The sequence below is a fragment of the Gymnodraco acuticeps genome, unplaced genomic scaffold, assembly GCF_902827175.1.
Source record: "Gymnodraco acuticeps unplaced genomic scaffold, fGymAcu1.1, whole genome shotgun sequence".
Lineage (NCBI taxonomy): Eukaryota > Metazoa > Chordata > Actinopteri > Perciformes > Bathydraconidae > Gymnodraco > Gymnodraco acuticeps.
Window position 1 is genome coordinate 7,781,577 of NW_022992351.1, and position 12,470 is coordinate 7,794,046.

Below are 12,470 nucleotides of genomic sequence, written 5' to 3' on the forward strand. Positions count from 1 at the left end.
AAGGGGTCACGCTGGCTGACCTCACACAGAAGAAGAAAGGGAAGTTTGGCTGGTTCACCCAGTCCACAGAGACACAGGGTAAATGCGTTAGTGTGTGGGAGTGTGTGGAACTGTGCGGGAGTGTGTGTTGGTTTTAGCATGTTCATGAGGACAGTTCATCTTGGTCCTGGAGGGCTCCTCCGCTTGCACGTGCTTTGCTTGTGCTTTTGTGTTTGCATGCCCTTAGTTTCATTTATCAAAATCTGATCCTCTGCATCCTCATTATAAAAAAAATCAATTTCATCGGAAAACATGGACCTGATCATCCATTAGCAATGAACCCCTTTAGACTTTGCATTATGTTGCCCGCCAGGAGTAAATAAAGCCTTTATAGTGAAATGAATCAGAGAGAAGTGACCGAGAAGCAGATTATGGGAAAGTGGCCTTCTATATAAGGAACAATAACAGAAAGGTTATAGGTAACACTCTAACACAAGAGACAGTACCAATTATTTTGAATATAAGTTAATATTTAGCATTGTAAGGACACAGTAGCACCCTCAAAGTGTTTAAAGATAGTATCTAATCTGTTTTTTGCTAACACACCTGCCATAGCTGTAGGCGGTTTTCGAGTTGTCTGTTTGTACCTTTTGCAATATATTAATTTCCCTGCCAGGATTTATTTCTAATTCGACTAAAATATCGACATGGACTCAAGGATGACATGATTAGATTTTGTCAGTTGAAGTTCGAGGTCAATGTGACCTCACCAAGGCGTTTTGTCCATAACTCAAGAACTCATACGCTAATAATTACTAATTGATTTTAAATCAAATGTCCAATTGGATGAACATGTTTCAAGCCTGTTCCTTACTTCTTTAACTCTTCATCCATCAACATTTTATTTTAGTATGAGTTTGAATATTTCATCCTGACACATCTTGATGTTTAAAAAAATGCATAACAATGTTTTCATTTAATCTGGTGACTATATTTACTACATTATGAGTGAGAGGTAAGTCTTTTTTTACAGATCTCTCATCCAATCATCGTCAACTTCATTTAATTTGTCATTTATAAAAACAACTTTTTATGCATGTACATCTTAAATGTATTTATGTAATCTGTGTTTGTTTTTTAAATACATGAATGATTTAAAAAGTCAAATTTGACTCAGGTCTGGCATTATGTACTCACTCACTGTTTATGCAGAAACCTTAGAAAATGCTATATTTTTTTAGTGACTGTCAGTCTCATTCTTTGAGAACTAAAACAAACTCTTATTAAGGAAAATAATAATTTCCTTTGATCAATGTCAAACTTTGAGAGGCGCAATTTCTATTTACACATGCATTAAGTCGGTTTTCCAGGGTTTGGAAACTTTGTAAAACATGAAAGAAATGTCCTTTGACATACCTTCAAGTGGAAAAGTACAAATTGGAGAGGATTTTAAACATATGACTTCATTGTATAGTGAAGGCCACAAGAACTGTTGGTTTACTGTCAGCTGATAAGATAAATTGTTTTAATATGAAACCAAGCCAAGACAAAAATGCATGTGTTGCAATAGAAAAAGCTAGTACAATGCGAATTTAATGGGCAACATGTACCTTCAGGACACCATTTACTTTGATCTTTTGCTAACTTGACACCTTATCATCTCACGTTGATTTCCTGTGTTTGTGTGTATGAAACCACAGCGAGCATGCCCAGTGAGACAGAGTCGGCGAACACGGAGAATCACAATGGAGAGGATAAAAAATCGCCCTGCTGTGGGCCGCTGTGGTGAGTGTGACATATTGGGGCAATAAGAGAGTATTGTACAGGCAATAGACCCAGAGGCTGTTGTACATTAATATGTGTGTTTAAACACAAATGCACATTTTGTTGACCTTAATTTAAATCTGCGTAATTTGTATTCCCCCCAGTCAAAAAATATCTAAGTCAAAGTTCAGGTTAGTACCCTGGTACTGTATGAGAGTGCATGGCATATGCATTCTTCATTCAATCAATTCAACTCATCCTGCATGGGTCATTCTTACCTCGTGTTTTAATTGTTCCAATCCTCAATGTTTTGATCTAATATTTTGCGATTCATATCATATATCTAACCCATCACTGTAATTTCTGATCTCACTACAGTTTCCTTTTGTTTTCCCCCTTTACTTAACTTCAATCCATCCAAGACCTTTACGTAAACAGCTTTTTTCCTCTTTTACTAATTGTAAAACTGTGCTTCCATGTTATTTCACCACATCTAACTGTATATTTAAGAAACATGTAATTATCAAATATATATACATATGTTAAGTCCAAAGCCAGAAGAGTTGATTCCAAAATATGTGAAATTCAAGGAAATTCTTATTAGACTTATTGGTCTTATTTCTAAACCTAACTCTTCTGAAAATGGACCCAAGTATTCTGACCATTAATTTTAAAGTTGTAATATCTTTCTGTCAGTCGTCAGTGGAGGCGGTGGAACCGTTTCTGCCGCAGAAAGAGTCGAACAGCCGTGAAATCTGTGACGTTTTATTGGCTGGTGATCCTCTTGGTGTTCCTCAACACTCTCACCATCGCCTCTGAGCACTACAACCAGCCAGACTGGCTGACGGAAGTACAGGGTATCTTCATTTTTGATATTTTCTGTTCTTTTTGGTTGTAGAACATGTATTCAGGTCAGTTCTTTTAAAAACTTGGCTGAACTACAAGATGTTTGATAATTGTATCCCCTTCTCCTTAGATGTAGCCAACAAAGTTCTCCTGGCGATGTTCACGTTGGAGATGCTGGTGAAGATGTACAGTTTGGGCTTGCAGGCATACTTTGTGTCCCTATTTAACCGCTTTGACTGTTTCGTGGTGTGCGGAGGCATCGTAGAGACCATCCTGGTGGAGCTGGCCGTCATGTCTCCGCTGGGCATCTCTGTATTCCGTTGCGTACGACTTCTAAGGATCTTTAAAGTCACACGGTAAGCAGAACTTATCGGTCTTTCCTCTGATATCAACAGGGATACTCATTTGTAAAGGTTGCAAATTGGACCAGGATTGACTTCCACACTTGTTGTGATGTCAAAAGTCTTGCTTGTAGTCTCACCCCTCAAAAACTGATTTCAAATGAGCACAGAGAAACTTTGCACATTCAGCTGATTCGTTTCAGTTTGTGTGTGTGTGTGTCTGTCCTTCGTTAACTCATATATTTCTTCTTCTCCAGTCATTGGGCGTCTCTCAGTAACCTGGTGGCGTCTCTGCTAAACTCCATGAAGTCCATCGCCTCCCTGTTGCTGCTGCTCTTTCTCTTCATCATTATTTTCTCCCTGCTCGGCATGCAGCTATTTGGGGGAAGGTTCAATTTTGACGAGACTGTGACCAAAAGGAGCACGTTTGATAACTTCCCCCAGGCCCTGCTCACTGTGTTCCAGGTGAGTGTTGGCAAATTGTAACATCCGCTCACAGCGTCTGAGGTTTCTCTCCCTCGGCACGCTTTCTCAGTCTCAATCCTTAGTCTCTTAGTCGTTCTCCATGTGAGTTCATGTTTGCATCATGGTGGACAGTTTCTTCACTGGGTATTAGAATAAATGATTGAAATGGTTTTAACTGCATATCATGTTTGCCAGATCTTGACAGGAGAAGACTGGAATACAGTGATGTATGACGGCATCATGGCGTACGGTGGACACGCCTCTTCTGGAATGGTGGTCTGCATTTACTTCATCATTCTCTTCATCTGCGGAAACTGTATCCTACAAACGCTAACACTTGTTTGGTAGTTGATTGTTCCATGTTCCTTAATCCCAGATGCGTCTTTAATTGTTGGTCAGTGTTTCCTCTTTAAGTCACATTTCCAGACATCCTGCTGAATGTTTTCTTGGCCATCGCTGTTGATAACCTGGCAGACGCAGAGAGCCTCAATACAGCACAGAAGGAGGAAGAGGAGGCCAAGAAGAGGAAGAATAGCATCAAGTACAGTGAAATATTTCATGTTTTATTGTTTGTGTAGATCTTTGTCACATTTGTTGTAAGAACTTTCTATTGGCAGAGAAAACGGCCTTTCGCCTGGTTAGTCACTCTGTTTGATCTGTCTCTCACAGAGAAGCAAGCATAGCCAAGAAGAGAGTTGCTATAATAGACATCAAGGATGGAGATACCAAGGTAAATTCTACTCTACAATTGTTTTTTGAACAAGTTTTTATCTCAGTCATTTTGTATTTATTTAATGCTTAATCTAACTGCAGGAGCCAGCAGAGGCTTTGCTGGAGGAGGACAAGGAGACGTATCCTGCCATCAACACTCCAGGTATAATTAACTTGTCTTTAGTAAAACTGGGATCTAAAATGAATCCATCCAAGTTTATTGTGTTTATTTGTAGCTTAGTGATTAAATAGGATTTGCAAGATTCAGCAAGATACATTATAATAATACTTCACATTATTGGCAGACGATGAATAGCAAATGTTTTAATAAATCAAAGAATTTCAATCGAAACTGAGAAAAAGCAACAAAAATGAACTGACAGTGAAAATATTGATCAAAAAGACACATTACATTAAAACTGCGCATTTATCTGAATTGTATCAGCCTTCTAAAAACAGCTGACCGGGGAGTAAAGAGTTTAAAGCGGTAAATGTTAGAATGGCATACACATGTGGTTTCTTCCAGTTGCCATGATCATCCGCGGTGAAAGTACATATATAACTGAAGGATTGTTTTCATGTTCAGGGGGATTAAAATAAGTTTTGTTTCCCAGCAGGTGGCGATGAAGAAGATAATGAAAACCTTCCAGAAGTCCCGTTGGGGCCCCGCCCCCTGAGGCTGTCTGAACTCACCATCAAAGAAAAGACTCTGCCCATCCCAACGGGAAGCGCTTTCTTCATCTTCAGCAGCACTAACCCGTGAGTCTCACACGGCGATAAATATTTATAACAGAAACTACTCTGATGTATTCTAAAGCAGGAAGCTCAAATGTAAGATGTGTCACTAAACCAACCTTGTTGTTACCCTCACTTTCTGCTGTAGGTTTCGTGTTTTCTGCCATAAACTGATCAACCATCACATCTTCACCAATCTCATCCTGGTCTTCATCATGCTCAGCTCCGTCTCTCTGGCTGCTGAGGACCCCATTCGCAACTTCTCTGCTCGCAATACCGTACGTAGAAAACCACCTGGACTTTAGTTAATAACTGTCCCATAAGGCTATCCCACATCTTTTAAACAATGTAATGGTAGTTGATAATCAGCCTTTATCCCAGCAGATATTTTGACACGAGACAGAAGAAAAAGCAAAGATATAATTAATAAAATCATGATTGCTGAGTTCGCTTTTGCTGCTTCAATTTCAAGGTCCATGGTTGCCATGAAAAGTATTTTTTGGTCAGGAAGCCTTGATAAGAGTTGGTTGAGATTATCTAGAGGCCAAGGAAAGGTGCTGCAATGCTTCCTTTCTAATGTCCTTCAGCGTAGGCTACACTGGACCATCGTAGAAAGGAAATGGGATAATGCCAAACCACAATTCTTTGCAGCAGCATCATTTAAAATGAATGCAGACCAACGTCAATAACACCCACCATCATATAATTACGTAGCCAAGCAAAGTGCAGCCATTATGTATAAACACCAGGGTTGTCCTGTTCCTTGTCATTATTAGGGTTTCTTTTTTACCATTGGACTGCAGCCATACTATGTCATACTATCATGGCTTTTTTTGGACCGATAAAAGTACTTTATCTTATAAAGACACCATCATTGAAAATGTAAAAATGTCTGCTGTGAAAAAGGCCAATGGAAAGCATGATTTTTCTAATTACACTCAATTAACATTGACATTTTACCACCTGCCTCAGTAGATACACAATAGCAACCCACAATTATGTTGTTATGTTGAGATTTTAACCAGTGCATGTTACGTAAGACAGTTGTCCTGTTTGGATTTTTTTCTAAAAAAGCCACAACAAATTATTTTCTCCCCTACTAACCAATATAGATCACTGCAACACAATACTGTATCAGAATCTTGCCTTGTCCATCTGTGTTAAATGATATAAATACTGAATGTTATTGTGCTGTCTTGGAATTACTTGATGACTTGAACTTGTGCATTGCCTCTTGCAGATACTTGGTTATTTTGACTATGCTTTCACCGCAATCTTTACTGTTGAGATCCTGTTGAAGGTAAATGAGATTTGTGCTGTGTTGTGCTGTACTGAGTAGAGCTTCAGTAACCCTGCGTGCTTATGTCACTCTGATTGCCTCCTCAGATCCTAGGCTATGCAGACTATGTCTTCACTAGTATGTTTACATTTGAGATCCTTATTAAGGTAAACAATAACAAATAGTTGCGCTGACTCAGCAACAACCCACCACTTCCAAGCTTGCCGCATACGTCCTCCCTCCCTTCATTTTTGTCTCTATAATTTTTGTGCAAAATGGCCTCCTGCTTGTCTTGTTGTCATGGCGCCAATAGGTTAAAGTGGAGATCATACGTTTTGTCAGATATTACTTTGTCTGTCAGTCACTGTCAATCACGGCCCACTTTCCCTCTTCATCCTCGACCAGTTTATGGACCAGTGGCTCTCCAGAGTATAACTATTTGTTTGGCTCAAATATAACAGTTTTTTCAAACTTTTTGAAGATTAATAATAACGTTTATACAATTTTTTGGAAAAACAAACTTGTTTTTGATTTTTAATTAGAATGTAATTGGAAATATTCTGCACTGTGGAGAGATGAACTCGAACTTGAACTAACATCAAGCTTTATATCCAACTGCCTGATTGCATACTGTATGCACACATCTGATCGTTTTTCCATGTATCTTATTTATTAATGCACCACCAAATAATGTCCAAATAAAGACATCCTATCCCAAATCAGGAACAATTTTTATTAAGTTTGCTGTTAGATTTAAAATCCCCTGCCCCTTTGCTCGCTGCATGCCTGCACCAGGTAAATCTCAAGTATTATGGCTTGAGCCTAAAGTTCAATCAGGAAAGGATTGAAGGCTTAATCTGCACCGGAAATGAGTGCAGTGGCTTTTAAATGATGTTCCTCTGAACATTATGTGTTGTATATTGTCTTTCTATTTGTGTGTGTGTGTATGTGTGTGCACTACAAAAGCACGCATCTGATTTTAGTATTTGGAAATGTGAATCCAAGCTTGCCATCTATTTATCAATAAACACTTAAATGTATTTTTATTTAAATTGTAAAATAATGAACCAAAAATATAATATATATTCATACTGCTCGAACCTATAAGGACCTACACAATATTAGAGGTACTAATCTGTGTATGTGTGTGCTTGCCCTAATTACATAACATGGATTAACAGCTCAATGTAAATGCAGGATCATGAGCTGCTAATCAAATTATATTGCTTATTGTTGTCATAAACACTAATGTTTGAAATGCAAAATCAAGGGAATATTCAACAAGAAAAAAAAAAGAATTCAGTAAAGCCCCTTTTAGTCACTCACAAAATGTTCTTTGGAAAATGCACACTGTAATTAGTTTTTACATAACAGGTCCTTGATATAGTAATAACAGTCATTCAAATCCCATTTCAGCCTGACTTGAAGCCACCCCTTGTACACTTTGGTGTGTGTGTGTTGTCCTCTTTAATCCTGACTGTTGTTCCTTCCTTGTCCAGATGACAGCGTTCGGAGCTTTTCTTCACAAAGGGGCGTTCTGTAGAAACTACTTCAACCTTTTAGACCTGCTGGTCGTTGGCGTGTCTCTAGTATCCTTCGGCATTCAGTATGTATCTTTAAATTCTATTTTAAATGTTGAAATGTCATTGAGCAAATGTGTGGTATTGTTTGCCATGACATGTGTTGCTGTTTGTTCCGCTTGTAGCAGAGCAGAAAGGAATGTCAACATTTCCTAAAATCACTAAGCTGAATCCCCTGGTGTTTTTTTCTGTCTCATTTAGGTCCTCTGCTATCTCAGTTGTGAAGATTCTCCGTGTTTTGAGAGTCCTTCGTCCACTCAGGGCCATCAACAGAGCCAAGGGACTAAAGGTCAGAATGAAAATAACAACACGCTACAATGTGTGTTAGGGGTGTCACGAGAACCCACACTTTCGTACCAGGTAGATGCCAATATTTCGAAGACATGATGGTACCCGTTTTTTTACGGAACCATGGGAACTGTAGTACCTGGAAGTACAGACACATTCCAAGCCCAATGGAACGATAATGGGACAATAGAAAATGTGTTTGGGGGCAGGGAACTTACTATAAATGCATATAGGGTATGCATATTTTTCCCCCTGATAATTTTACATTGGGAACAACACATTTGTATTAAAATGGGAATTTTAGATCTCGTTAACTTCAGCTTTTAGCAGCTGGTGAATGGAGAGTAACATTGTGGTGCATTAAGGCGGTGTTTACACGGGAACGAAACGGGTTGTATCTGCTACTTTTCTCTTGCGTATAGCCCGTTCGTTCACACGAGGCCGTAACGGAACCGCGGAAACGGACCCCGCAAACGATAACGGGTCCCAAGGTGGATAGATCTGCAACCGGAACGCTCTGGGGGGCCAAACGGCTCAGTGTGTATGCCCTGATAATTTCCTGATAACGATGAAGCCATAGCCCCCTACCTCTCCCCACCTCTGCTGCTCACTGCTGTAGCATGGTCAGTAGCTACTGCTACTGCTACTGACCATGCTACAGATGTTAGTGCAAAATCTACAGCTCGACCATGCTACAGATGTTAGTGCAAAATCTACAGCTCCTCTACCACAACCATCAGCAACAAGTGGACATGGAGAATTACATGAACTACATGTTGCTAAATCCACCGCGGGGCATGAACAGAAGGGCAACCATGCTCGGGGGTCTTCTTCGCTGCTTTTGGTGTATTTTGTGGCAGAAGTTATTACACCACTTACAGGCCCGGCATATGTACTCCAGCGTTTCCAGTGGTCTCGGACACGTGAAATGAGCCGAATGCGTGTGAACGGAAGACTTTTATGAGAACGAATTCGGTGCGTGAATGCAAACGTTCCCATGTAAATGGGGTCTAAAGCGCTATTCAATAAAAGTGAGAATTGGGTGAGAAAATTACAACATATGTCATGATGTGTTTACCGAAGTCTTCGAGGTGTGGAGGTGTTATAAACAGCAATATGAACTAGAGAATGCAATTCCTGAAGAAATTGCTAGTGGGAATGCTTTATGCTGAAAAGCTGACGCTGAATTGCTATGCTGAAATGTAATGTGTAAGAAGAAAGTGAAGAATTTAGATTGAAATGATACATGAACACTGGGGGCTTGAATGTGTGATGAGAGAAGAAAATAAAGTAAAAAGGCTTGGCAGCAGAATATTTGAACTGCAAACTTTTGAACTAACTTGCTGGCGAATGATCTGTCGAAATGCAACGGCATTTGATGACATCCCATAATACGCTTCGATGCGTTGATGGCTGCATCGTTACCAAACCTGTGAAGGTGTGGGCCGTTTGGAGCATTTTCACTGAAGTTATGAGAAAACCGTGTTTCACAGTGAGCATTGTGTTGCCATGGCAACGGCATTTGAATAAATCTCAAAACTGTCCCGTAGATGTCTTCACGGCTGGACTGTTAGCACACATGTGAAGTTTGAGCACTTTTTGAAAATGTTCATAGGAGTTATAGCGACATCGTCTTTTATGGCGAGGGATGCGCTTCCATGGAAACGGCATATGGTGAGATCTCAGATTTGGCGTAGAGCTGTTGAGGCATGGACCGGTGATATACAAGTGAAGATTGGGGGACGATCGGACCGTGTCCATTGGACTTACAGCAACATCGTGTTTCATGGCGAGTGATCTGTCGCCATGGCAACGGCATTTGATTACACCCCATAATAAGCTTAGATGTGTGGATGGCTGCATCGTTACCAAACCTGTGAAGTTTTGGCCCGTTTGGAGCATTTTCACTGAAGTTATGAGAAAACCGTGTTTCATGGCGAGCCTTGTGTTACCATGGCAACGGCATTTGAAGAAATCTCCAAACCCTCACGTAGATGTCTTCACGGCTGGACTGTTAGCACACATGTGAAGTTTGAGCACTTTTTGAACATTTTCATAGGAGTTAATGTAAAGCGACATCGTCTTTTATGGCGAGGGATATGATGACACCCCATAATTGACGTAGAGCTGTTGAGGGCAGGACCATTAACCATTATCTGAAGTCTGCTGCTCTGAGCATGTCAGTTGGAGTTATGACATCATCGTGTTCCATGACACAGGTGTTTATATTTGAGCTAACGAGGTGTCCAGAGATCAAAGGTTTCCATTGTTCTGAATGAGAGATAAACCTCTTACATGTCAACGTTTTGTGGAAGAACCGTAACAGATATCGGTGAAATTTCAAAGCGTGAAGCATCTCAAGGACCTTGAGTATCTGAAGTGTGCTTTTTGTGTACTTTCGGGTCAATAATGTGGCCTTTTTAGCAGATTAACTAAAGGTGTGCGGCTGCTGCTGTGTGGAAATATCAGCCTGAAATTACAATGGGCTTTAATGGAGACATGTTGAAAGTTTTTGTCACTTCATGCCCTCAAGAGGCATTTTGTTTAATTATTTTTGCTTAATTATTTGTCATTTTTGAAAGCTAAGAGATGTTTTCCTACGTTTGTCATGAAAAATTATGTCTCAGGAATGTAGGGTTTGGGAATTATGGCAGTTTAAAAAAAAAATATGAAGGCAAATTTCAAACTGTCCTCCACTCTAACTCTGACATCACGCACTCTGCCTTAACGAACTGCGCAATGTTAAAGTTAAAATGTAAAAAATGTGATGAATTATGGGCTATATTTCGGGAATTATGAAAGTTATGAATGAGAAAAGCAATAGCCATCGATTCCCGACCGAGCTGAACGTTTTGATGTTTGAACGGAGTTTCTGCGATGTGGAATGTGGGAGAAGAAGAGGGCCAAAATAACAGGCGGAATAATAAAGAATTGTGTGCGTAGAAGAACAGATAGTTCGAATGCTGTTAACAGCATTCGAACTAAATTAGATATTAGAGCGATAATTGTGAGCTATTTCTGCTTGTATGCGAACATTAATGGAGTGTATGTTGAAGTGCAAGGGATGTATTTTTTGTTTGATTTTAACGTGGTAATGAATTCGTATCAGGAATCCTGGAATGTCACTGGTACTAGATTACTGCTACTACTAGTATTACGCAATCAACAACTACATTTCTGGTATTGTGACAACCCCAGTGTGTGTATCTGTATGTGTGTGTGCATCTTAGCTGATGATACAGTGCTTTGTATTCCTACTAACAGTGTAGAACTGTGTGTCCTTTGCAGCACGTGGTCCAGTGTGTGTTTGTGGCCATCAGGACCATCGGCAACATCATGATCGTCACCACGCTGCTGCAATTCATGTTCGCCTGTATAGGAGTGCAGCTCTTTAAGGTAGAGTCAAACAATGGAAAGAGAGATCGAGGTTAACAACGGAATCCACAGACACCGACTTTCTCTGTTGTCCTTTTTCCCAGGGTAAATTTTATCGTTGCGCCGATGATGCAAAGTCCAGCCCAGAAGAATGCAAGTGAGTTGTTGTTTTTTTCTAAATGGTTTCCAACTTTGGTCATTCACCTACATGACTGTGTCTACGTCAGTGCATACTTGTGGTTGCTTTAATATTACATTTTTGACAGAGGTAACTACATTATCTACAACAACGGGGACACAGCGCTGCCCATGGTGAAGGAGAGGATCTGGTACAACAGCGACTTCAACTTTGACAATGTCCTCATGGCCATGATGGCTCTTTTCACCGTCTCCACTTTCGAAGGATGGCCCACGTAAGTAGTTCTGTCTTTATGAAGTAGGTTTGATTATGAATAAGAAAACTAATGGCAAGATAACTATAATGTTACTATTTAATAATCCTTCACCTTTATGTCTGCCTGAATGAACCCACAATATCCATAAAAACCCAAATAAAAAATGTAAACAATACAGCCAAGTCAATATTGTCTTTAATTTCCCTATTTTGTGAGTATGAATGTGCTTGAAGTACATTATATAGTATCTTTAAGAGAACAGCTTTTTTCCATGGATAAGGAGTGTCCATTGTCTTTTGTGTCCCTGCAGTCTGCTCTACAAGGCCATCGACTCTCACAAGGAGAACATGGGTCCGATCTACAACTACCGCATCGAGATCTCCATCTTTTTCATCATCTACATCATCATCATCGCCTTCTTCATGATGAACATCTTTGTCGGTTTCGTCATTGTTACCTTTCAGGAGCAAGGGGAGAAGGAGTACAAGAACTGTGAGCTCGATAAGAACCAGGTAAGAGGAAGCTGTCACTCTTTGTAATGGTGCCTTTATTAAACCTTTTAAATGTAGTAGGAAAAAGATGATCTCAACTAAATGGATCCGGCTAAATAATAGTGCTTCTTTTCATCATTTAAATGTTTCTTCTTTAAAAGATGGAGAATATTAGAAATGGTACATTTCTGCTTTAGTTCCACTTGACCATGAGTCTGTTT

The 12,470-nt window shown here is 39.8% G+C and overlaps 1 protein-coding gene across 1 annotated transcript in view; it reads left to right on the forward strand.

The window, feature by feature from the left end:
- cacna1db (calcium channel, voltage-dependent, L type, alpha 1D subunit, b) overlaps positions 1–12,470 on the forward strand; it is a 143,125-nt gene that overhangs the window by 89,636 nt on the left and 41,019 nt on the right. Inside the window, 19 exon segments of the mRNA XM_034209119.1 lie at positions 1,680–1,764; positions 1,908–1,934; positions 2,440–2,600; positions 2,720–2,945; positions 3,188–3,395; positions 3,591–3,711; positions 3,822–3,936; positions 4,065–4,125; positions 4,209–4,269; positions 4,724–4,865; positions 4,990–5,119; positions 6,082–6,141; positions 6,228–6,287; positions 7,620–7,726; positions 7,902–7,989; positions 11,277–11,384; positions 11,468–11,520; positions 11,630–11,776; positions 12,069–12,270. Coding sequence (XP_034065010.1) covers positions 1,680–1,764; positions 1,908–1,934; positions 2,440–2,600; positions 2,720–2,945; positions 3,188–3,395; positions 3,591–3,711; positions 3,822–3,936; positions 4,065–4,125; positions 4,209–4,269; positions 4,724–4,865; positions 4,990–5,119; positions 6,082–6,141; positions 6,228–6,287; positions 7,620–7,726; positions 7,902–7,989; positions 11,277–11,384; positions 11,468–11,520; positions 11,630–11,776; positions 12,069–12,270 — 2,162 coding nt within the window.